We start from the raw sequence: 24,734 nt of genomic DNA on the forward strand, positions 1-24,734 counted from the left end.
CTAGGATACTGCTTGGTGCCCAACAGGGAGCGCACAAGGTGGCAACAAGGGTAGGCAGTGTCTGTCACACCCTCCACCCTGAAGCTTGTGGGATGGGTGGAAGAAGAATCGGGTTCCACCAATTCCTACCCCCCCCACACACCCCCCACTGGCCTTCCCCCATCCCAGTGGTATATCCCTCATGGAGAGAAGCTATAGAGAACCTGCAACACCTCACTGAGAAGGTAAGCTGCCCTTCTTAAGAAACTAAGGGCCCTTGGGGCACCTGGGTGGCTCAGCCGGTTAAGCATGGTTAAGCATCTGACTTAGGCTCAGGTCATGATCTCGAAGTTCCCGAGTTCAAGCTCCCAAGTCAGGCTCTACACTGACACGGAGTGTGCTTCCGAGCCTCTATCTCCCCCTCTCTCTGCCCCTCCCCTGCTTGCGTTCTCTCACAAAAATAAATAAACATTAAAAAAAGGGAAAAAAAACCTCAGGGCCCACACCTATATAATATGTTGCCAGGCTGGAGAAGGAAGGAGAGAGTAGCAATCCAATTAGAATCAAGGAATTTAGGGGATAGACGGTAAACTGGGGACTTGATCTGAATGGAACAGAGGCTCTGACTGGTTAGTCCAGTCCCCAGCACTCTCCGGAGAGCCCGCCCTTACCGGACATGCAGAACTCACACACTCCCTTTGCAAAGAAGCTCTGTGTATTGGGTGCAACAGCTCTGGGGTCTCTATATAAATAATATACAAAACCCAACAGCTCAATGCCTCACGTTAACAAAAATACTAAAAACTTATTAAAAATGGAGCCTGAGGGAAGAGCCCCAACCACTACTGGTGCTAGCCCCAGAGGGAGATTGGGAATTGAGAGGAAAGGGTGGGGCCACATCCAGTGCACAAGCGGTTCTTCCAGGTGGCTCAGTAGCGTCCAAATATGTTGGTACTGGGCTGTGGCTGGGTATCTGTGAAAAATCAGAGATTATCAGGGGTGGGAGACCAAGCAGGGATGTGGGTATGCACGAGGAAAGCTACTCAGGTACCAAGGGAAGGGATGGGACGCCATGCATCCATCCCCCTACAACCTGGGCCTGAAGCAGTCAGCTCAGCTCCTCCCCACATCCTCCTTCCCCCCTCCCCCCTCCCCCCCATTCAGTCCCCTGGGGGGGCTCTCTTCGGGGAGGAAAGCAGGCTTACTGGAGAGCTGTTGTTGGAGTTGCCTGACCAAAGCTGCTGTCTGTTGCTGTTGCTGTGTCTGCTGAAGCCCCTGGCGCTGGAACTGAGGAGGAAACGGGGAGTGGAAGATTGAACTTGAACTTTCTGTGTCCTTCCCCATCTCCTGACCCCCTTTTTGGAGCGCTAGGCCTTTGCCTCCCACCTCTAACCCTCTGAACACTGTTCCCATCCCAGTTCACTGGCTGTGTGCCCAACCTGGGCAGCTGTCCCTGAGCCAGGGGTCGTAGTCCAGCAGCTACCTGGGGCTGGGACTGGGGCTGGGGCTGGGGAGGGGCCGCCTGCTGCTGCTGCTGCTGTTGTTGCTGTTGTTGCTGTTGCTGCTGCTGTTGCTGCTGCTGCTGTTGCTGCTGCTGCTGCTGCTGTTGCTGCTGTTGCTGTGAAGACAAGACATAGATACATCTAAGGGGAGCAAAGGAGCTGAGCCCCAGAAGCGGCAGCAGGGAGGGGACCCGGGGCCACTGCCCTCCCTCCTCCCACCAGACAACTCCCAAATCTCTTCCACCAGGAACCCCGGAAAACAGAAGGGGGAGGGGAGGAAAGCGACTCCTTAGGCCCCTGCTGCGTGCCACAGCCACTCTGCCAGACCTGGAGGGGCTTGACCTGGAGGGGCTTGACCTGGAGGCGCTTGCGGCCTCTTCCCCTCCTGAGGCTCTTAGGGCCCAGCTGCCATCCCAGGGCCTTACCCGCAGGATCTGCTGCTGCTGCTGCTGCCGGATGTGGTACTGCTGCTGCTGCTGCTGCTGCTGCTGCTGCTGTTGCTGCTGCTGCTGCTGCTGCTGCTGCTGTTGCTGTTGCTGCTGCTGCTCAGGCAGGATGGAAGCCGATCGAACGCCGGCCTGGATGCCCTGCGCGCCCAGCGGTGTCATGGTACCTATCATGGGTGTCTGCTGCAGGGTCTGGTGTGAAAACCTGCAAAGACAAGTGGTCCAAAGGTCAAGGCCCTGGAGGGAGGGAGGGACATAGGAGTAGAAGTAGAAGTCCTGGGTCCCTGAACGGAAAGAAACATCAACAAGGCACTTCATTCATTCCTCCTATCACTAACCAGAAGGACCCCTTGGGTTCAGACAGATTTCGAGGTTGGGGAATAAGGGGCAAAGACAACACCACATTTTAGTGCCTCATAACCTCCATGGTTAAGAATCTTCCAATCCTGTTTTAGCTGTTTTTCTCTTACGGAAACGAAAAACGGCCTCAGCCCAGGATAGACATTCTATAAACACCCACTGAGGTGGTTTCTGTTGCTGTTGATGGTGGTCCACCGATAACGTTCCAGACTATGAAAGATATGAGTTCTACTGTTCTCGTGCCTTCCCATGTACATCACTGCAACAGGCTACTTACCGACTGGACCCCCTTGTCTCTGGTCTTCCTTCGCCTTCCCTATGCATCCTATGCCTGCATCCTATGTTAATCTGTCAATACACCAACACACCATATGGCTTTCCTGATCAAAAGAGCTCTTGGTGGGACTGTGTCTCAAGTCTGTATCAGGCACCCAAGGCCCCATACCAGCCTGCCCATCCCTGGCCTGTCTCCTGCTACTGCCCCAGCATGAATTTTACACTCTATCCGAGCTCTTCTTCCTATCCTCCCAGCCACCCCCCTCACTCTGGTTCCTATGTCTCTGTTCATGCTATGTCCTCTACCTGGACTCCACTTCCTGATCCTCCACTCCACAAATCCAAATCACAGTGATCCTTCAAAAGCCAACTCCAGGGGAGCTTGGGTGGCTCAGTCGGTCCAGCATCTGACTTTGGCTCAGGTCGTGATCTCATGGCTTGTGAGTTTGAGCCCTGCTGCTTGGGATTCTCTCTCTTCCCCCCTCTCTCCCCCTCCCCTGCTCTCTCTCTCAAAAAGAAATAAACTAAAAAACAAAAAAAGGCCAACTCAGATCTAACCCCCTTCGTGAAACTCTCTGATGACTCAGGCCCACGATGCCATGATCTCATACCTTCTCTGAATTCCCATGTACTTCACAGCACACGACTGCGCACCTGATTATATCTCTCCTCATCGTGTTTTTTAAATGTTTTTCCGTGTCTCATCTTCCCAGCTAGACTAAAAATTCCCTGTGGTGAGGGACTTTGTATTTTCTAAAATCTCTACTCACCTTACCCCATCCCAGCGCAGTGCTGGCCACACTGGCCACACAGCGGGCAACTGACACATATCAATTATTTATTTATTTATTTTTGAAAAAGAGAGAGAGAGAGAGAGAGAGAGAGAGAGAGAGAGAGAGAGAGAGAAGACAAGCAGGGGAGGGGCAGAGAGAGAGGGACACAGAGAATCTGAAGCAGGCTCCAGGTTCTGAGCTTTCAGCACAGAGCCCAACACGGGGCTCGAACTCACAAACCGTAAGATCATGACCTGAGCTGAAGTCAGATGCTTAACCTACTGAGCCTCCCAGGCGCCTCAACTGATACTTCTAAATTAAAGGACTTTTCCTCCAGTCCACTCCCCAGCATTCTAAATCCTAAGCTGCAAAGCCTCAAGATATAATTCCCATGTCTTAACTAAGGCGTGAGGAGCATTCAGCATGGTAGGAGGGCTGGTTGGCCAGTCTGTTCCAGTGTAGAACTGCTCTACTACTGACTTGATGACTCCTTACCACACAGTACATCTAAGAACCCAGGATCTTTCCTCATCATAGTTGTGTGAATGATTTCCCCTCTCTGGGCCTCGAAGAAATATCGGGCAAGCAGATATGAGACTACTGGTCACCAGGGTCCCTTCCAGCTCCGGCATTTCGCGGCCAGGTAAGTGTTCTTCGCTTTGCTGAATGTTCTGACTAGTCCCATCACCTCCTGGCATGGGTTTTCCCTGTCATCTCAGTGTGTCTCCATGGCCCCCACTGCCCTGGGTACCTTTGAGTGGAGGTCAGCCCATGTCCGTAGGTTGGGGCCTGCTGGTGCACATAGCCACTGGGCCGCTGTTGCAGGTGGCGAGTAGGATCTACAAGAGTAGGATTGGTAGAAGGGTGGGTGCTCTGATAAGGCTGGCTGGAGTAGCTGGGGGGCACCATGGTACCTGCGGGGCCTGTGTGTTGCTGCAATCCCACATGAGAAACATAAGGAGTATAGCCCTGCAGAGAAAGACAGAGGGGGTCAGGGCCAAGAGTGTGCACAGCAGCCTGCCTTAAGGCCCCTGGCTCTTCACCCTCTCGTGCCCTCACCTGGGAGGTCTGCAAACCGTAGGAAGAGCTGGGAGTCATCTGATGGACAGATGACTGTCCCAACATCCCCTGACTCTGCTAAAAGGAAAAAGGAGACAAACTCAAACTCAGGAAATGCTTTCCGCCATCTCGTTTCTCCTATCTCCCACTCTGCAAGTCCTTGTGAAGATCCCATGTGTGTCCTCAGTCCCGTGACCCTCAAAATCCCCTCTCCCTGACGGCCCTCCCTACTGCCCCTCTCACTATCTTTGCCTGGAGCTGTTGGCGAAGGCGCTGTCCTTGGGGCACCGCGGGCTGCTGCTGTCGGTAGACAGATGTCTTGTAGGAGGAGGGTTCTAGTCCCATGACTCCAGTCATGGCCGTGGGCATCACTCCCGGGTAAGGTGGTCGGGTTGACAGCTTCTGCATTGGTAATCGCACAGGGCGGTACGGGTCCACACGAGGGCCACCTGGAAAGGGGAGTGGGCTGACCTCTCTAGGCTCCTCATCCCCCTTCATCCCCTGCTCAGTGTCCAGGTCATCCACAGATCCTCACAGATATGGCATCTTCCCTTGGGCAGGAGGAACGTTCGGGTAACCCTCCGTCCTAGGGGCTGGCACTCACCTGCCGGCAGCGGCTGGTTCTGGGTGTACAGGCCTATGGAGCCCTGCCTGTAGCTAAGGTGGGATATGGATCCAGGGTTCGTGTGGTGCAGGAGGTCTGGAGGCACTGTCACACCATACGGGCCACTCCTTCCTGGGCCCATTCCATAGTCCTGTGTGAATAGCAGAGGATGAGGGTGAGTGGACCGCAGCGGGGTGGGGTGGGGTAAGGGGTATCCGGGGTCAAGAGGAGCTAGACCCATGTGGCTAATCTTCTTAATTCCAATGGCACCTCATCCCCACCTCCCCACTCCCGCCCCCAGGAATCAGAAACTGTACAGAATCACGGAGAGAGGGGGGCTGTGGAAGAAGCATAACAGGGGAGTGGGGGGCCGTGCTAACCTCTGTCTTGGCGGCTGGCTGGCTGCGTTTCTTGCCCTTGGTGGACTTCTTCTTGCGTTCCTCGGTACTAGGTGGAGCGGCCCCAGGTTTGTCAGTTTTGGGGGGCTCTGGAGCCTTTTTCTCAGGCTCGAGCAGGGTGGGAGCAGGGGGCTCCTCATCTTCCGGTGGCAGTGGCAGTGGTTCCAGGTAATAGGCACGGGGCCGGGGCCTCAGATGCGTGTGGTAGAGCAGCAAGCGCTGCTGTTCCTCTCCTCGGGCCACTCGCCGGTCGACCCGGACTGTTCCAAACCAGCCCCAAGAGAGTGGTGCTGATGGCTTCAAGCCTTCAAAAAGATCCCAGGGAGAGATCTTTTGTTTGGTGGAAACCTGTAGACCCTGCTCCAGAAAATGAGAAACAGTGAGCTGCTGAGACCTGGAAAACAGAAGATAGACCTTGAGGACTGGTAAGGGAGGGGGAAATGTCTGTTGGCAGCAAAAGAAGAAAAAAGTCAGGGGTAGATTCAGGGGAGGCGGTGAGAGAAAGACAGCCGGACACGGATATATATATATATATATATATATATATATATATATATATATATATATACCAGCACACATGCACACTCATGGGGAAGACAGACAGGAGGGGAGAGGGCGATGGGCAGGGGCAACAGAGACAGACACCGACACTCAGAGGAAGACACGGTCAGAAACAGGAAGGTGGTGAGAGACTAAAGACAAGCAAAGACAGAAGCAGACACAGGGAGACAGAGAAAAACAGGAAGAGAGAGACAAAAAGGCGAGTGAAGAGATACAGAGAAAAGCAAAGTGAGAATCAGGCAGAGAGAGAGAGAGAGAGAAAGAGAGAGAGGGAGGGAGAGAGAGAGAGGGAGAGAGACTCAGAAAGACAGATGGGCCGGGAAAAGAAATGAAGACAATGTATATATGACTGGGTTGGACTGTAGATTTCAGACTCTGCATCCTCCTTCCCCTCTCTCTCTCTGCTCTCCACAATGATTATGGTTACTCAACAAATACTGCAACTGACAGAGGGTACAGAGAAAGTTGTGCAGAGATGGGTAGGTAGGGGCAGAGGAGTGCAGGGATAAAAGAGATATGGCAGTTGGCCAGATGGGCGGGGTACAGGCAAGGGTGGAGGCGGCCAGGAGGCAGGTGGGGCAGAGGAAAGAGGAAGACAGGGTGCTGGGAAATGGGTGGTACATCAAAAGGTGGGTGGGGATGGTGGGCAGAGGTGAAGGGAGAGACTGAGGAAAGAGGATGAGACTCCCATGATGGGGAGCAGAAATGTACAAAAAGTTCAGTGATCATGGGACGCGTGGATGGCCCAATCAGTTAAGTGTCTGACTCTTGACTTCAGCTCACGTCATGATCTCACAGCTGGTGAGTGTGAGCCCCGCACTGGGCTCTGCGTTGACAGTATGGAGCCTGCTTGGGATTCTCTGTCTCCCCGTCTCTCTGCCCTTCCCTGCTCACACACACTCTTTCTCAAAAATAAAGAAACATTAATAAAGAAATTCAGTGATAACCTGAACACCCCTGAGATGGCTCCCACCAGCAGAGCCCGATGGATTCCCTGGCCTGATGAGCCTGTCGCAGCCACAAGGTTAATGCAGGGAAAGTTCTTGCCCAGAGGGGGAAAAAGGCTAGGTGTGGGGATGGGAGGAAAATGGAACGTGCCTCCTTCTTGAAGATGGAATCGAAGCCGGCAATCTTGTTGCCTTTGGTGTCAATAAGGGAGCCCTGTGGCTCACATGTGATGACATCTCGGGTCTGCTTGGGCAGTGGCAGCAGCTGGCGAACTTTTTCCAGACTGTCCGACTGACGCTCCCCCAACTCTTTCTGCGGGCAGAGGAAGATGGGATGAGAGCTCAAGGACACGGAAAAAGAGGGATTAGAAGTCTCTGGGGAGAGCCCAGAACCTGGCAGGAAAAAGACACTGAGCAAACCGTCGCCATACAAATACGAACGAGAAAGTGGACGTCAAAGGGGAGTGTGGGCGGCTCTGGCCAGGATGGAGTCCCTGAGGCTACTCGGCACCCCCAGAGTCAGGGGACAGGGAACCCAGATCCCAGTCCCCTCAAGCCTCGCCCAGGCCTCCTCTACTCACCCGCAGCTTCTTCACCAGGTTCATGTAGGCGCGTTTGTTTTCCTCCATGCTGCCTTGAGAGATGCTAGACATGTCCGCAGCCAGGGTCCCATTGATGAGCACGCTCAGCATGTCCAACACAGTGGTGAAGAGCTCGCTGTGATGAAAAGTCAGGGAGAAAACCCGAGAAGGAGAGAAGCTAAGACACAGACCAGAGCCTCAGGGTGGGACGCGAGTGGGGACACCTACACGGATCGCAGCGGGTTGGCGGGTCGTGCACCTGGGGTGGGGGAAGGGAGTTCCTCTCGGGTAAAAAACTGAAAGAAGAGGGTGGGGATGCTTTACTTGTTGGACTGCATGTCGACAGTGCCGCTGATGATGATCTCCAGGAGCAGCACAGCCCACTCCGTGGTCTGCTGGGTGCTGCGCTGCACCGTGTCAAACATGCCCCCCACCTGCCAGGGCCACAAGTCAGTCAGATGGCTCAGGGGCAAAGGCTAGCATTCAGGGAAAGCTTACATTAGAACCTGGCTTGGTTGCGACTTAGGACACATTAGGCCATGGTCTAGCTGTAGTTATGATTTGTTACGTGATTTCAGGCCAATGACTCAGTTCTTGACACCTCTGGGCCTCGGTTTCCTGACTTCTAAAATGATGGGAGCTGGACGAAAGGATGTCCAGAATCCCATTCAGCATTCCACAGTGGGTTTCTAGGGCTTAGTATCCAGAATCTGGGATACCGAGGCAGGGTCCCTGTAAGGATCCAGTCCCTCAACCACTTTTAGGTCCTGCATCCTTAGGAGGGACAAGTTAATACTTGAAGACCCAGAAGAACTTGGGCCCTCCATCTCTGCGCCCACCCTCCCCCAGGCAGGGGGCTTCTTTGCGGTGTAATTCTAGTGCTACCCGCTTCTTTCTTGTCCCCGGCTGCCTTCTCACCAGGTTGAGCCGCAGCTTGAGCGCCTCGTGCATTAGCTGCTTTGGTTTGCAGTCATCCAAGTACTGGTCATCTCGCCAATTATTCACAATCTGAGACAGAAACAAGGAAAACACACGGCTCAGGGATCTTCTCGCTTCCATCCCCAAACACCCAAGGCATTGATGAGAAAGTATCGAAGGTTCCTGGTGCACCTTCTCTGCCCTCCCGCCCAGCTCTGCAGTCCCAGAGACCTGTACCTGGTGCACCTGGCTGTAGAGGGAGGTGAGGAGTCCCTCACGCTGCTCATCTTGCCCTTTCAGACATGTCAGCACCAGGGATAAGAAGGGCTGCTGGCTCAACAGGGACATGCTGGAGAAGGGAGGAAAAGAAAAAGAACGGGGGGCACCTGGGTGGCTCAGTTGGTTAAGTGCCTGATTTTGGTTCAGGTCATGATCTTTTGGTTCGCGAGTTTGAGTCCCATGTGGGGCTCTGTGCCGACAGCTCAAAGCCTGGAGCCTGCTTCGGATTCTGTGTCTCCCTCTCTCTCTCTCTGCCCCTCCCCTGCTCACGCTCTGTCTCTCTAGAAAATAAATAAACATTAAAAAGAAAAAGAAAAAGAAAAAGAGAAAGAAAAAGAAAAAGAAAAAGAACGGGACCATGGGATAGAAGTCAGGAAACTTCCAACCCTATCACTCCAAGCCCCAAACTCCACTCTCCTAAGTTCTAGCCTCTTGCTCAACCATGCCCACCTCCTACCCTCTGGTTTTCCACTCTTCTGTGGTTTTTATTCCCACCCCTCTGTCCCAACTTCTCACAACTTTTCTTCTGCCCTGGGCCTGCCTCCTCTCCTGTCTACCCCTCAATTCCAGTCCCCTCTGCTTTACCTCTTCTGCTTTTGGCGATCGCGTTCTTTGCGGGAAGAGGACCCCAGATGCTGACCCTTCTCCAATTCCTCCCCAGCAGCCTTTAACACATGCCCCTGGACTGAGGTGGGCAGTTTGGCAATGAGGGGGGCCACCAGCCATACACCGGAGCGCTCGAGAGAGCTAGAAGACAGACGGAGTACACAGGGTTCCAGAGGAGTCAGGCAAGGGATGGGACATTCCATCCTTCGAGGGACATGCCTAGTAGCTCCATGAGGCTGAAATAATTTACACTACCAGAAGAAAAACCCATACGGGGAGGGTTCCTAACACGTTTCTACCCAACCTGAGCACAGGCTTGGTCTTGCTGCTGCTAGGCATGTTGCTTGCAGTGTTTCCAGAAGACGACCCTGTCTCTGCCGACTGTTGGAAAACCTCGATTGTGGCCTTAGCGATGTTCTCTAAGAGGGAGTTCATCTCCTGGGGAGGGTAAAAGGCACAGGGGTGCTAAATAGTGACTGGGGGTGAATGGAAAATAGATGGTAGGAGGGATAGGAGGTGAGGGCAGAGAAAGGCATCAGGAGGGTAACAGGAGGGTAGAGACACAACTCTGCTGGGAGCTGTGCCCTTTGGCACCTCTGTATTCCTCCAATTAACCACTGTCTATTCCTTGTATGCCTCCTTACCGTTGTGACCACAGAAACAGCCTCCACCACCATCACCGCCATCAACCTTCCCCCACAGCTCAGAGCCCCAACCCTCCCAACCCATTTCCCTATTCATCGGCCCCACGCGTCGGCCATCTTCCCACACTCTCTTATGTCTCCCAGCTCAAGAGCCCAAGGGCAGGACACAGGTTCTTCTATGGTAGCCCACCTCCCTGGCACATGGAGCTGGACGTGAGCATGGGAAAGAGGGTGCCGGGCACCACTCACATTGTTAGGGGTCTGCTTGATCATCAGCTGCAGTTCCAAGGAAGACTGGCGCATGGTCCACTGGTCCAAGTTCTGTGACAGAGACACCACCCCCACACTAAGTCACCACTGACACCCCCAGCTATTATCACCCCGAGGCCAGTTCCTGATCTCTCATAACCTTGAGACACATATGCCTACTAGTCTGAAAGGAACCTCTACGTCCCAGTCTTTTGGAAAGACTGCACCGAAATGATCCAAGATGGTTGAAAACCCTATCCTATTTCAATTTGTTTTATGTTTGTATTTTATTTTTGAGAGAGAGAGAGACAGAGCATGAGTGGGGGAGGGGCAGAGAGAGAGAGAGACACAGAATCTGAAGCAGGCTCCAGGCTCTCAGATGTCGGCACAGAGTCCCACACAGGGCTCGAACCCATGAGTCGTGAGATCATGACCTGAGCTGAAGTCGGATGTTTACCCAACTGAGCCACCCAGGCGCCCCAAAAATCCTATCCTATTTCAAAAGCGGTTCGAGAAAGGCTTCACATCTCTCTCCGGTCTCCTGTTCCAGAGCCTCACATTCCTTAGCATCAGGAAGTTCTGCCTAACGCTTGCCCTAAATCCTTGATGTGAAAGTTGAAGCCTGCTTCTCCTGTTTTAAACCAGCTGCTCAAAGTCCTTTACAGACCCGAAGGCTACTGTGAGTTAATCTCTCTTTGACATTATCTCCTCTGGGCTGAAAAGACCTCATTCCTTTAGCTCTTCCTACCTAATGGCTTTACTTTCCCACCCCCCAGTTACCTACATGTCTGAAGCAGTGCGGCGAGGCAGAAAAGGCACAGGGACACCTGGGTTCCCATGCTGAGTCTAAACTTACTAGTGTGGGACCTTGGGCAAACTATTTAACCTCTTCAAGCCTCGGTCTGTCCCCTCATTGGTCAAACACAGCTACTCCTACCTACTTTACAGGGTTGTATGAATTAAACGAGAAAATGTGCACAGAGGGATGAGCACGATACTTGGCACGAAGCAGACAGTAACTGGGAGCTATTCAGTAGTACTTGTGTTAGTTACCGAGCCGCCAGATGAGTGAGGCCCAAAACTAGGCTTCCCAGATGTCATGCCTCCCACTGATAAGCTATGGTCCCACTCCAGGTAGCTGTGCCCTCACCCGACAGTTTACTCCAGAGTCTAAACCATATGAGCTTGACTTCTAAACCCATGTCAGGGCTGTTTCTCTCACCACCTTTTGCCCACATCCTTGTTCACCTTCCTACTTGACTCCTTCCCTCTTTTTCTCTCAGGGTTCCCATTGTTTCACCCCAGGCCCGGGCCCCACTGCTTCCTCTAAGACCCCCATCACCTTGGCCTACCTGGAGAATACGCTTAATGCGTTGCCGCTGGGGGTTTTCCCCATCCTCGTTGTCCAGTAATCGATGTGGGTAGCAGATGAGCTGCATGAGGCGCTGAGCCTGGGCGCTACTCAACACCGGGTCTTGTAGGTCATTGCTGTCTTCACACAGTGATTTAAGGCAACGTTCTCCTACCCATTCCTGAAGAAGCTGATAATCAGGGGACTGGGGCAACCAGTGAGTGGGGTAAGGAGTAAGGGGGGCGGGGATGGGCTGGGGTTTGGTGAGGGACACGACGTATGGCAGGAAGGTGGCATGATGGTGGCTGGAAACAGGACTATATTGTATCAAGGCACTTAGGAGGTATGGGGGGAAGGTGAGACTGACCTGTTGGCAGATGCTGCGTAGCACGTACTTGGCATAGACATCCAGACTGGCTGTCTCCACAGAGATGTTGCGGCCACCCTGCCTCCGACCGCCACTGCCCCCTCCTCCCTCCTCCTCTGGAAGTTCTTCTGTTCCTCCTGTCACAGTGAAGCCTGAGCCCTTCAGTTCCGCATCCCCTGTGGTTCACGGGCAGGAGATAGGGAGGGCAGAGTGAGATCTGAACACGGTGTAGAGACCCACCCCGAACCCACAGAAGCAGCAACTCCCCAAATCCTGCCCTACAGGACAGAAATATACTTCCCTCCCTCCTCGCCTCCCCCAAAGGGCAGAGAGACCACCTTCAGGAGAGAGAAAGACTGTCCTTTGTAGTTTAGCTGGCACTCCACCCTACACACACTTCTGGCACCACTCCCTTCCTACCCCCATACCAAGCACAAACACAGCCTTGAGAACAGCAAACACAGCTCCATCCACTATGCGGTTCTGAGAGGCAGCCAGCAGGTGGCGGTCACAGGAGGACCGGATTCCTACGGTAGGCTTGTCTGCGGAGGGAGCTCAAATCAGGGGAAGCAAAAGTAGAAATGGCAGGGGGTGGGGTAGCAGAGCTTTCTATTGCCCTGCCGCCAACTCAGATCCGGGTCACTTACTCCCATCTGACTGGCAAGGATTGAGTTGAGGTGTCTTGAAAAGGTGGAGGAGGATGCGGCAGGTAAGCCGAGCCCCCGGCTCAGAGTCCTGTTCGCTGCAAGCTAAAAAAAGGAAAACAGAGCCAATTGGACAGGGTGAAGGCAGACCGTACGTGGTTTCGAGAGCGGTGAGGGCCTGAGAGGGAAGACGAGGTCACGCAAAAGGAGAAATAACCAGATAATGCTGGAGGAGAGGTAGAGAGGCGAACTGTCTTGCAGTATAAGGGGAGTACCTCGCAAGGTCAAAAAAAAAAAAAAAAAACTGGAAAGATCAGGGCAGCCGACACCAGGTTAGAAAGAGGCCGCTCCCAGCCTGAGACACACCACAGGACTGGCCTCTGGTGAAAGCGGGGAGCCCCGCACCAAACGATGAGAAACGGGGCCATCGAATGCATAGCAAAACTCGGGGTCCAGAAATTCTAGGGGTTACGGATTGGCAGTTCACCAGCATTAAGGAGTGAAGGGATGGCAGCACAGCGAATCAGATCCTCGAGGAGCAAACACTGGCGAGCGATGAGGATGGCAACAAAGGTAGCCAGGGAGTCGTGAAAAGACAGGTCACTGACCTGGAGGAAAAAGCAGATGGACACCCCGGACTCAGTGTGCAGACAGGGTGCCAAGTCAAAATGGTACGCCTCCACTCGACATAGCTCTGCTCCCCTACTACCTTGATTACTGTGACCGGTCCCCTGCCCTGGTAACCGTTCCGTGCCCCAGCAGGACCCCGGCCCAAGTCTCACATCCACATTGCAGAGAAGGTCGTTGAAACCACAAGTGCCATTGTTAGAGGAGCAGCACAGGGCCTTAAGAACTCCTAGCCATTCGGCACTCAGTGACTTGCAATAGCCGGTCAGCTCCGCACACAGGATTGCGATGTCATTCACCCTGGGGAGAAGTACAAATGCCCTCAGGAAAGCCCTTGTTCCACAAAACCTCAGACTCATTAACTTTTCATCACCACCCCAGCAATAACCAAGGTTGCAGTACCTCCCAGGCATCTCATCCCTCCCAATATCAGGCAGGAGCACGGTGCCCGTTCCTCACTCAGTACGCCCCATACCTATCGGGATCATGGTGCCCCACACAGACGTGCATAAGGGCATTGCAGACAAAGCTGTAGCGGTTAGCAGGGTTCTCACTAAGACTCTTGCCTAGCCCCGTGTATGTGAAGGTGTGAGCTGCAGGGTTCTCCAGAGTGTCGATCATGAACTCGGGCGCCCAGCGCATGTTGGATTCTGATGGCTCCACATTGCAGTAGATAGTGTTCTTAACCTTGGAGCAGAAGTCGCTGCGGTGGGGGAGAGAAAGGAGATAGTAGTGTCGAAGAAGATCTGGTGAGGTAGTGGGGATGGTCGGGAGAGGGGAGGAAAGAAAGAAAGTGAGGGACCAGTGACCTTGGGACAACAAAAAGGGAGATGGGACAAAGCAGATGGGTCAGGAAAGGGCCTCAGGGAGAGTAAGGCACAGGGGCCTCTGCAGGCAGGGAGGAGGACTGTGGGCCCCGCAGAGATGGGCTGGAGGCCAGGCTGATAAGGAAGAGAAGGAGGCAGGCCTACTTTTAGGAACCAAGAACTTGTGGAGGACACAGTTCCCAAATGGCCCTGCAGGGACAGCAGGGTCCCGGGCTGTGCTCTGCTCCTGAGTTGAGTGGTAACAGAAAGGAGATGGGACAGGGTCCTGCTCTCCACTCTCACCTCCCACCTCTCTTACCTGAAGAGCTCCCCAAATTTGCTCTTTAAATGGCTACAGGAGGTGTACAGATCATAGAGATAAGCAAGGATACAGCGTTCTGCAGAGGAGCCATCTGACCGGTTCATCCCATGCTTCACTACACCACACAGCCTGTCACGAGGGAGCAAGGTCAGGAGGTTCAGCGGGTGGTGTGCACAGGCCAAGGCACAAAGGTCCCCACACACGGATGGGCTCAAGGCTCTTGGCAACCTTCTCGCCCTGTCCACCCAAACGGCATGCATTTCCCCACAGTGAGAGCCCCCCACGTTCTGCCGAAGCCCTGCTTACCCCTCAAAGACCTGTGCCATCTGGTCCTGGTTGAGGATAAGGCAGGCATGATAGTGCCGCAGGACAGCCACAATGCACAGGCACAGGCTGGTAGTGTAGCTGCCCACCAGATCCGAGGATTTGAGCAGCAGCTCGGCCTCAACTACGCTCAGTTCATTCAGCAGCTAGCAGAGTGAGTGTGGGGGGTGGGGGAGAGGAAAAAATGAGAAGAGGCCCTACATGGTATAGGTAACCCCTCCTTCCTGCTAGGGCACTGCCAAGGCAGGCCTGGGCCCCTTCCTGCTGGAGTTGCCTCAGTCTAGAAGAGCTCTGTTGCCATATGACACTGTCCTTTATTCTACTAACGACACAAGCCGCATCAATGATCTAACCAGTCTCTAGGATACAATTCTATGAACTCCGCAGTGGGAGAACAGTCTGTGCCCAACGCTCTAATCCATCTCCTGGGCCTCCCTGCGGAGCACTTGAGCCTCTATTCCTGCCTTTTTAGCTCATATTCCACTTCACCTTCCAGCCCCCACCATGCTAGCCTTTCTGCCCCTCCAAGTAGCCCCAGGATACCGGCTTGAGCCTCTACTCCTGACCTGGTGACCCTATCCGGCACAGACTCCTTCCTCCACCCCCGTCTCCCCCACTTCCCCACCTGAATGGCAAAGTCGATGAGGCCACTGATGCTGAGTGAATATTCCATGAGGTCGAAGATGAACTGCACATGCTGCACCAGAGGCAAGTGGTATGACATGCCAAGGGCAAAGCTCGTGATCTGCTCCAGAACATTCCGGGAGACCTGATAAGGGCAGTGTGAGTGAGACGGGAGTGGAGAGAGGTGGGAAGAACCAGGGAAGCAAGAAAGGATGGTGGTGGAAGGGGATGAGACCGGGAGGCTTAGCCTGCCGGCGGGGGGGGGGAGGGGGGGGGAAGATAAGGAGGAAAGGAAAACAGGGCAGGACGCCAGAATGTGGGAAGGGGGCTGGACTTAGGCCCACACCTGAGCTGTGACCTGGTGTTGGTCATAATGTGAGAGGTGCTGGAACTTAGCAAAGATATCTTCAGCAGTGGGGAAGGCTTCAGGCCGGTTGCGCCTCCGCTTCTGCCCGTCCTCCCCACCTGAGGGGACAGTTGAAACGGACAGTCAGGACAGGGAAGATAACTAGTTGACTAGGGGTAGGGAGGGGGGTATGGAGAGAAGGCTACGGGTGGGGGGAGGGAGGGACAGGGGAAGGAAGGGAGGGAGGAAGGGTGTGAGGGAAGAAAGGAGAAGGGAAGGGAAGGGAGGGTTAAGGAGGGGTTGGGGAAGGGATAAAGGGAAGGGGACAGTGAAGCAAAGGTTTCGAGGACCACAGGCTACGTGGACCTTTGAGGCATACATACAGGGAGGTGCTAGGTCGAGGGAGGGAAGGGAGAGGGAGGGCGGGCAGTACGGGGCTTACTGTGAGGTACCTAAGAATGTCAGGTCTCCAGGATTCAGAGGCACAATAGGAGCAAGCTGGTCTGCAGAGGGGGGGAATGAGGGGGGAAGTTTCAAAAGGACTAGAGCTCTCAGGAGACTCTAAGAGACAGGACATTGGGACATAACTGGGGGTTCCCTGTGCTGGGGAAGGGGAGACTGACTAGGGCACTCTTTTGGGGAGAGCTGTTCAAGGAGCCTCAAACCCACCAGTTTCCGCTGTCCCCTTGCGGTTCAGAACCTTCAGGATATCCTTGGTTATTTTCTTGATGGCATGGCGGGCATCATCTCGCTGCTTTCCCACCCCAAACAGTACGACCAACCGCTGGTTGCACTCATGGCTGCATGACTCCTCCTGCATCCCAGCAGCACCGTCAGACTCCAGCATGGATCTCTTGCCCTCCTCTTAAAAGCATGCTCCATGCCCCTCAGCACCCCAGTGCTCCAGTCCTTCCCAGCACGCCACACCCTCAGGACCAGCTCCAACCCCTCGGCACACTGCTTGGACAGAAACCTGGGCTCAAAATGGATGGTCTCAGGTGCTTGGGGAACAGTACCTGGGGGATGGGAAAGTGTGTGGCGTACTGCACGTGCCGCGGCTGGTCATAAAGAACCCCGAGGGTCCCTTCTATCTTCTCCTTGGGTGGGGGCTTCACCTCCTTCTCAACATCTGGCTTCTCAGGGGATGGACTGCCCTTCCCCTCACAGGGCATAGTAGGGGAGAACAACTAAGATAAGGCAAAAGGGCAGAACATTTAGAAGAAGAAAAGGGGGCAAGGGGCAGAAAGAAACTCCCCAAAGAGGTGTAACAGGAGGACCTCAGGAGCTGAATTCTTCTACACAGGGATCTAACTAACTTACTGAGAAATCAGGCTTCTCCATGTCCTCAAAGAGCACACTGGAACTAGGGTCAATGTCCATAGATTCCGAGAGCCCTGGGTCCTGAGGGCACAGAACATAAGCAAGGTTGCTTTAGCCCCAGGGAGTTGCTCCCCACCATCTAGAAAAGTTGACAGGGAAGTTAGAGAGAGGAGACCATGTTGGGAAAAGCACTGGCTCTGTGCTCAAGCTTTTGATGGGTCACACAAGCGCCACGGGCCATTGCCTTCAGCTTTAAAATGGGTGCAGGCGCCTGGGTAGCTCATTCAGTTAAGCTTCCGGCTTCGGCTCAGGTCATGATCTCGCGGTTCATGAGTTCATGAGTTCCAGCCCCGCGTCAGGCTCTGTGCTGACAGCTCAGAGCCTGGAGTCTGCTTCAGATTCTGTATGAGAGGGCTTTGCCGGCCCCAAAGCACTAAGCAAATACTACCGTCGCTATTAGGTAAGAGATTCGCAGAGGACACTGGGAGCCAGATGGGAATGTCAGAAGAAACTGGCTAGCGCAGGCACAGCCCACTCACCTCCAGCTTGCTACTGCTGCTGCCCTCAGTCTCCTTGCGCTCAGAGTCATCAGCGGGGTCATCAAAGGGAGAGGGGGGCCGGGGACCAGGGGCTCCAAAGGCAAGGTCCCCTCGGGAGATGAGAGTGCAGGTATACATGTTGTGGGAGAAAACATCATGTCGAATCAGTTCACAGAACAGCAGTACCAAGTTAAAGAACTCCACTCGTTCACTCTCACTTCGGGGGTCCGCTGCAGGAGGGAATGAGAAAAAAGGAATTGAGATCACAAGAGATGGGTAGCAAGGGAGAGAAACACACCTAAGGCACAGTGCTCCCAGAGTACCTGAGATAGGCAGGAGGAATTATCCCCCCAAAAAAGAAACACCCCAATACTGTTGAGAGACAGAGCACAGTTGGTTACCACCCCCTCCTGCCCCACACCCCATCTTGGAAAGGAATACAGTATCCTTGCTGCTATTTATATGTGAAAATGCTTCCATCGTATGTTCTTGTTTTTATTCTTCTTTTTATTTCTTTATTCCATTAAACTGTAAGATGATCAAAGACTAGAATTATGTCCAAAAATCATTCTGCATAAAGCCCAAGACAGAAATATATACCAGAAAGCCCTTAGTTATGCTTCCTGGTGACAGTGGCGGGTAAGTGGGTCTAGGCAGAGGTAACCAGAGAGTAGCAGGGGTCCATACTCAGCATGGGAGCCTGGGTATCCAGAAACTGCAGGAGGACATCCTGGAAAATGGGAGCACTGGGAGCTGAAAGGGAGCCAGAGGCAATGGAACCCTTCTCATCTGCAGCTTCTGATTCTCCACAACGCTGTAAGATGAGAGAACAAACCATAGCATTGCTTTTGACCCGGGTCTTTACTTCTCCACGTGTAATGCACGAACTACCACCTGTTTTGCCTCCACCCCAAGCTTTTCACTCCCATCTCTGCTTTGACCTCCATTTTCATTCCTGCCTCCCAACTGAAGCTTTGACTGCTTCCCTAACTCTAGCACCAATCTACTCCTTTCTACTTTGGCCTTATGTCCTCAACTTTCCCTTTAGATTCCCTACCACTTCTTTATTCCCACAACTTTATTTTTTTAATGTTTATGGATTTTTGAGAGAGAGAGAGAGAGAGAGAGAGAAATGGTGCACAAGTGTGGGGGGGAGGGGCGGAGAGAGAGGGAGACAGGATCCGAAGCGGGCTGCCCGTTGACAGCAGAGAGCCCAATGTGGGGGCTCAAACTCACGAACCATGAGATCATGACCTGAGCCAAAGTTGGATGCTTAACCGACTGAGCCACCCAGGCGCCCCTATTCCCACATCTTTAACTTGGGTTCCACTTCCAGCTCAGTTGGTCTCCAGCCCCAGTTGCCCCTGCCCCATCAGCCAATCGCATTCTCTTATCTCTGTCCCCTAACCTCAGCCTCAATCTCGGCCTGTCTCTTCTCCAGCAGCTTGGCGACCACCATAGCACGATGCCGACCAGAACGCTTGCAGCTGACAGCCCACTCACACAGTAATGATACTACAGCATCATCATCAGAAGAGATCTGGAGACCAAAAGGAGTTGGGGGTGAGTAAGGTAGGGCTGAGGATAAAGAACCAAGCTTCAGTTTCTTCAAGACTGAGCCCCATCTTAACACCATCCTAGGCCCGGTAAGATAGTCTCTTCGGACATCCCTGGTCTTGGTGCCCCTCCATGTCTTCCCCTCATATACACTGCTGCTCTTGCAATGCTTTTTTCTCCTTCTGTTCCCCTTCTCGCTTACCTCATGCCCATCCTTGCTAGGTCCCAATCCAAAGATTCGGTTGCAAAGGGAGTCAAGAGAGTTGCTGAAGTCAGAGCGCTCAAAACTATGGCTGTCCAACACTTCCAAAGTATGGAGCACCCGTCCAATGGTGAAGCCTCAGGAGGAAAAGTGGTAAAGGGGCCTTAACTAGAGACCTGATGCATTCCAACTCTCAGATCTATATGTCCTTACCATTCTTTCCTCAAACATCCTTCTTTCCATCTGTCCTCTGGCACCCACCTGCAGTAGCTTCCTGGCACTTATCAAAAGACCAGCGAACCTCAACTGCCTGTCCTCGCTCCTTGATCTGCTGTTCAATCTCACGCAACTTTGCACGGACCTGCGACATGGAAAAGGAAGGCTTTAAAGATGCACCAAGGCATGCATAAGGTCAGGGCTCAGGCTAAGAGAATAGCACCAGACTCCGAGTCATTATTTCTTTTGTTTTTTTTTAAGTTTATTTACTTATTCTGAGAGAGTGTGTGTGTGTGAGTGGGGGGGGAGGCACAGAGAGAGAGGGAGAGAGAGAATCGCAAGTAGAATCCCATTTGTGCTGATAGCGCAGAGCCCGACGCAGGGCTTGATCTCACAAACCATGAGACCATGACCTAAGCCCAGATCAAGAGTCAGACGCTTAACAGACTGAGCCACCCAGGCACCCCCAAGTCACTACTGCTGAAAGAGCAATTCACCTTCACATCCCAATCCGGGGGTACCAAGCTATTGGGGAGACTTACCTGCTGAGTAAAGGCACTGTTGCCCTCTGGCATGGGCAGGTTGGAGGGGGCAATAGGCAGGTGGTCAAGTGGTGAGCCAGTCTTAATGCGGCTATCAGTCAGTGAGTAGTGCCAAACCAAGGCACTAGGACAACACAGGAGGATGGTCTGCCAGACAGGAACAGCTAAGTCAAACTCAGTTACCATGTCTGTGTCTCCAGAATCCCATTATAAGAGCCAACCCTTAGGTTTCCGATCCAATGTTATTCTGAGCCCTGAGAGTAGTACCACTCCATCTCTGAGCCCCTCCCCTCATCCACTCTCCTAAAAGGCTTTGGGCCTACTATTTCATCCCGGGAAGAAACTAACTGAAAAGGAACCAGCACCCCATGAATGAAAAGCAGCAATCCCCACGCAAGTACCCGGTGCCTGCTTTCACCTCCAATTTAGAATCCCCCCATTCTCCAGGACAGACACCCAAATCTTCTCAGAATGCTTCTCCCTACTTCCTTGGGCCCACCCAGTGCCTACCTGAAGGATACAGCTGAGGCCAAAAACCAGGGGCCGGTGCTGAGGGCACATCAGCAGGTCACTAAAGGGTGTAGAGGGTGTGCTGCTAGTTGGGGGCTGAGGAGCGGGAGTGGTGGGCAGTGTGCTTGTCGACTGAGCAGACATAACGTGGGAGGAGTGACTGCTCACACCGTCCAGTTGCAAGGCCAGTCTCCGGGTACAGAAGTAGGCAAGGCGGCGGGAGAGGTACGCAGACTGAACGAATTCCCCGGAGTACTGTGAAGACATGCCGATCAAAACCCCTAGTTTTCCCCACGGGACATGGCACTCACATTTTATTCCTCCTCCTCCAAGCCTCCCTAGACGCCCCCACCCCGCCCCGCAAATCCCAGGCCTTACTCGAAGCAGCAGGGGCAGCAGAAGTTTAAGCAACTCATCTTCTCCTGGGCGGATTTTCTCAAAACACTCAAGTACCCAGGTCAGGAACTCATGTCTGTCCAGCATTCCATCCTATGAATGCAAGGGGTGGGAAGAGTATCCATGTACCCAGGGACTGTTAGAGCTAAGGCAGATAAAGTAAATGAAAGGAGGAAAAGAACCACGGCTGGGGCAAACTGGCAGGCAGATTCTGTCCTACACTGGCAGAATGTGAGGCCAGGCTCCACCAAGGGCTTGCACGACATGCCCTTCTTCCTACCTGAAACATGAACATGGCCAGCTTCTCGTTGTAGTCCCACTGCCGGATTGCCACCTCTACATCATGGGGCAAAGGCCCTATAGTGGAACCACAGCCCCCACTGCCTGCAGGCCCTGGCCGGTAGTATTCAGCCATCTTTTGCAGCTGCTCCCATAAGTACTTGGTGATGATCTGAGTCCACTCTAGGAGAAAGATGGGAAAAGGGCTATTTTATACCCTCTCTCCCCTTAGGACATCTTCTGTCTCCCCTACCCCCCAGCACCCACGCCCCCAATTACCATACTTCTAAAATCCTATTCATCCTCTTAGGCTCTAGTCCAATGCCACCTTCCTAAAGCCTTCCCAGGTGTCCCCAGAAGAAAGTAATCTTTCTGGGGCACCTGGGTGACTCAGTTGGTTAAGCAGCCGAGTCTTGGTTTCTGCTCAGGCTGTGATCTCGCAGTTCGTGAGTTCCAGCCCTATGCTGGGCTCCAAGCTGACAGCGCAGAGCCTGCTTGGGATTCTCTCTCTCCTTCTCTCTCTGCCCTTCCCCTGCTCACTCTCTCTGTCTCTCTCTCAAAATAAATAAACTTTAAAAAATTGTAAGTAATCTTTCTGTCCACTGAAGTCTCAAAAAACCTTCTGCTTTCTCTTTTGACACTTAAATATATATACTGTGTATATACATACACACACACTTCCTACATATAATTATGTGATTCACACATATGCCTTAGCATCCTTACCCGATTATAAGCATCCTAAGGGCAGGAATAAGGTACCGGTCACCTTGATAGCCCAGTACATGCACATAGTGGATAGTCAAGATACCCAATGTTTACCAACTGAGTGAATGCAAGATACAGCAGAAGCAAGGAATACAGGGGTGCCTGGGTGGCTCAGTCGGTTAAGTGTCCAACTCCTGATTTCAGCTCAGGTCATGATCTCACAATTCATGGGACCAAACCCCACGTCGGGCTTGTGCTCACAGCACAAAGCCTGCTTGGGATTCTCTCTTTCCCTCTCTCTTTGCCCCTCCTCTGCTCATGTGCGTGCTCTCTCTCAAAATAAACAAACTTACAAAATAGTTAAAAAAAAAAAGGAGCAAGAAATACAGAGGAGGAAGGGGAATGATTCCAAGCATCTATCACTCCTTGATGAGATAGGTGGTGGGACCCCTGGTATTAGGAGTTACTCACCCATGAAGGGGTCAATGACATGTCTCTTCTTAACCTTGGTCTCACTGATTGCTGCATAGTAGGCACAGGTCATCTTAATGAGCCAGGCGGCCCGCATCACAGGCACTGTGTATTTGGCTAAGTACCCAAACACTTCTTCCTTTTTACTGAAAATGGGGACCTGGATGAACATCGCAAATAGTGAGACCTCTATTACCTCCACAAGCTGGCACCCACATAGCTTAATCTGAGAATAGGATGGTACTTCGTACCCATGCTCCTAACCTTGGCCTGAAGAAGACGAAACAGTACCTCACCTTTTTGGCTAGTTGTGTGAGTGGCTTGGTGCCAGCCAGGTCAGTGAACCAGGTGTTAATGGCACTCTGTGATCGTGCAGTCACCAGCCAGAAGTTGTCTTTTTGGTTCACTTGGGGCTTCCTGCGACCAGTGTCGGGGAGGGTGTTACAGCGTAACTTCTCTGCAATGATGCTGCTGAAGTTGGAACTGATCTGAGGGAATAAAAGTATATGTCGGGGTGGGAAAGAAGGGGCAGAGGGGTGGTCATGCCTTTGATGGGCAAATGCCAATGTGGCAGCATTAGGTTACGAAGGAAACCTCAGCCATTTAGGTCATCCCTTTAGGTCTTCCTAACCCAGGGCCTTTGCTCCCTCTCAGATTCTTCCAGCCTTTTCCCCCAGCCTGGCAGGGTTGTCTCACCTTGGCAGGATTGAAGTTGACGTTCTTGGCACTGCCATGTTCATCCCCAGAGACGGCAGGCTGGTTATTGAAACCTTGTTTTACATTCAAGGCCGTCAGTTCATCCTGAGGCAGGAAAACGTCATTTTAGCTTTTTTTCCCCCCTTGGGGGTGGTGGTGGTGGTGGGAGAGGAGGGCAGGAGAAGAGAAGGGAACAACGGGGGGGGAAAAAAAGGTAGGAGGAGGATTCTGAGTAGAACAGATTGTTATTTAAAGCTAGGCCCTTATATTCATTTGGACCCCACCCTCACCCCCACAGCCACTAAGATTTCCAATCACCCAGCGCTCTCTCAACATCACTCTTCCTTGCGAGCTTGCGAGCAGCTGCAGCTCACCAAGCTGCCTCAGACAACTTTCTGAGGTGTCTGTGTGTGGAAGGGGGCGCCTCCAGCGTGGCCCCTACACCATTCCCTGTTCACACCCGGGAACCCACCCCCACCACCCAGGTCGCACTCTCCCACACCAGCCCACTTTACTCTTACCCCTTTTGGGACTTTGGCTCTCACCAAACCGCCCCGCCCCCCCTTCCCCAAACCATCAACGCTTCCTCTTATGCCGATCGCTTGCCTCAGGCCCCTCCAGAGCCCCGATTTTTGAACGCACCTCCTTCTGTTTGGGATCTTGAGGGTACACATCGGGAGGCCCCAGCCGCGGCCGCTTCAGGGGCCGGTGTTCGTAGCTCAAGATCCCGAAGGCCGCCATCTTGCCCAGCCCGTAGCGCCAGAGGCGCCAGCCGGGGCCGGCGGACGGGGGAGGGGGAGAGGGAACCGAAAAGGGGGGCGGCGGTTGGGAGGACGGCAGCCGAGAGACAACAGGGGGCACGTTAGAAACTCTCGATCGTTGCCGGAAACTACCGAGGGGAACCGAGGGACGCCGGGAACCGTCGGACAATACCGACTGCAGCGGGGGCGGGGCCCAGCCCGGCGTGGGGCGGAGCTCCGCGGCCGCGGAGCATTTGGGCCCGCGCGGCTCAAGATCGATTTCATTCCCCAAGTATCTGCGAAACGTCCTCGAGCCGCGCGGTGTGCCGCGGGGTGCGACCCCTTGAGGCGGGAGGCGGCCGCCGCGCCGAGCTCTAGCTGGAACTGGGTTCCCGATGCCTCGCGCAGTTCTTGGCTTGGAATCTGTGCTCAAGGGTGTTTGCATTGGTGAGGAACTCTGCCTTCTTAGTAAAAACCACTTCTTCGTTTCTGAGTTTATGCATCTGAAAAATGGGTGTACTGTTCCCTCCTTCAAAGGCTATTGTGAAGATTAGAAACTGTTTGCATAAGAAAGCACCTATTAAAACCCTGAAAGGCCAGCTCTAATCCCTAAAGGTCGTTAGGTTCTGGCACTGAGGTTCTTAACCTTTTCTGGTGGGCAACTCCTTTAAGATGTTGATAGACGCTGTGGCCCTTCTTCCCAGAAAAATGCAGAGGTGTACAAAATGTTGCATACTTTCCAGGGAGATTCTTAGAGCCCTTAAAGCTTATCGATGCATCCCCTAAGTGTCCATGAACTCCAGGTTGAGAAGAACACTCGCTCTATCGAAAGAGGCACCTACTAAGTGTCAGATACTTTCCAGACATCATCTCCTTTAATCTGCAAACAGCTCCACTGTTAGGGATTGTAATTGTCTCCATCTTGTGGATGAGGAAGCTGATTTTTCAAAGAGTAAACTTTCACT

The 24,734-nt window shown here is 53.2% G+C and overlaps 1 protein-coding gene across 15 annotated transcripts; it reads right to left on the minus strand.

The window, feature by feature from the left end:
• Positions 1-676: 676 nt before the first annotated feature.
• MED12 (mediator complex subunit 12) lies at positions 677-23,997 on the minus strand. 15 transcript variants are annotated; one of them, XM_053891502.1, is made up of 46 exons: positions 23,672-23,997; positions 23,030-23,134; positions 22,630-22,821; positions 22,334-22,493; positions 21,156-21,337; positions 20,858-20,968; positions 20,480-20,734; positions 19,970-20,116; positions 19,473-19,572; positions 19,212-19,348; positions 18,861-18,992; positions 18,140-18,266; positions 17,453-17,682; positions 16,914-16,994; positions 16,610-16,780; positions 16,263-16,407; positions 16,046-16,096; positions 15,594-15,712; positions 15,249-15,392; positions 14,606-14,769; positions 14,297-14,428; positions 13,647-13,874; positions 13,327-13,471; positions 13,032-13,152; positions 12,548-12,649; positions 12,329-12,442; positions 11,901-12,076; positions 11,535-11,714; positions 10,183-10,254; positions 9,594-9,727; positions 9,269-9,430; positions 8,642-8,753; positions 8,405-8,494; positions 7,811-7,920; positions 7,487-7,622; positions 7,057-7,218; positions 5,380-5,754; positions 5,000-5,150; positions 4,639-4,844; positions 4,396-4,473; positions 4,251-4,305; positions 4,088-4,175; positions 1,907-2,132; positions 1,419-1,597; positions 1,185-1,266; positions 677-952 (listed from the first exon to the last, which is right to left on the minus strand). In XM_053891502.1, the coding sequence occupies exons 1-46, from the start codon at positions 23,768-23,770 to the stop codon at positions 788-790; spliced, it is 6,633 nt and encodes a 2,210-aa protein (XP_053747477.1). In that variant the 5' UTR covers positions 23,771-23,997; the 3' UTR covers positions 677-787. The 15 variants fall into 15 exon arrangements, with proteins under 15 accessions (XP_053747477.1, XP_053747474.1, XP_053747473.1 ...); XM_053891506.1 differs by having other exon boundaries at positions 747-952; positions 1,463-1,597; XM_053891510.1 differs by having other exon boundaries at positions 799-952; positions 1,463-1,597; positions 4,648-4,844.
• Positions 23,998-24,734: the final 737 nt, after the last annotated feature.

This window comes from Panthera pardus, unplaced genomic scaffold (genome assembly GCF_024362965.1).
Source record: "Panthera pardus isolate Hobbes unplaced genomic scaffold, ASM2436296v1 HiC_scaffold_27, whole genome shotgun sequence".
Lineage (NCBI taxonomy): Eukaryota > Metazoa > Chordata > Mammalia > Carnivora > Felidae > Panthera > Panthera pardus.

Coding starts and splice junctions, on each gene's coding strand:
- MED12 (XM_053891496.1), bottom strand. CDS start 23,770: ATGGCGGCCTTCGGGATCTTGAGCTACGAACACCGGCCCCTGAAGCGG. Junction 21,338..22,333: donor TGTCATTGACCCCTTCATGG/GTGAGTAACTCC, acceptor TCTTTCTCCTAG/AGTGGACTCAGATCATCACC. Junction 7,921..8,404: donor TCAAGCTGCGGCTCAACCTG/GTGAGAAGGCAG, acceptor TGGCCCTGGCAG/GTGGGGGGCATGTTTGACAC.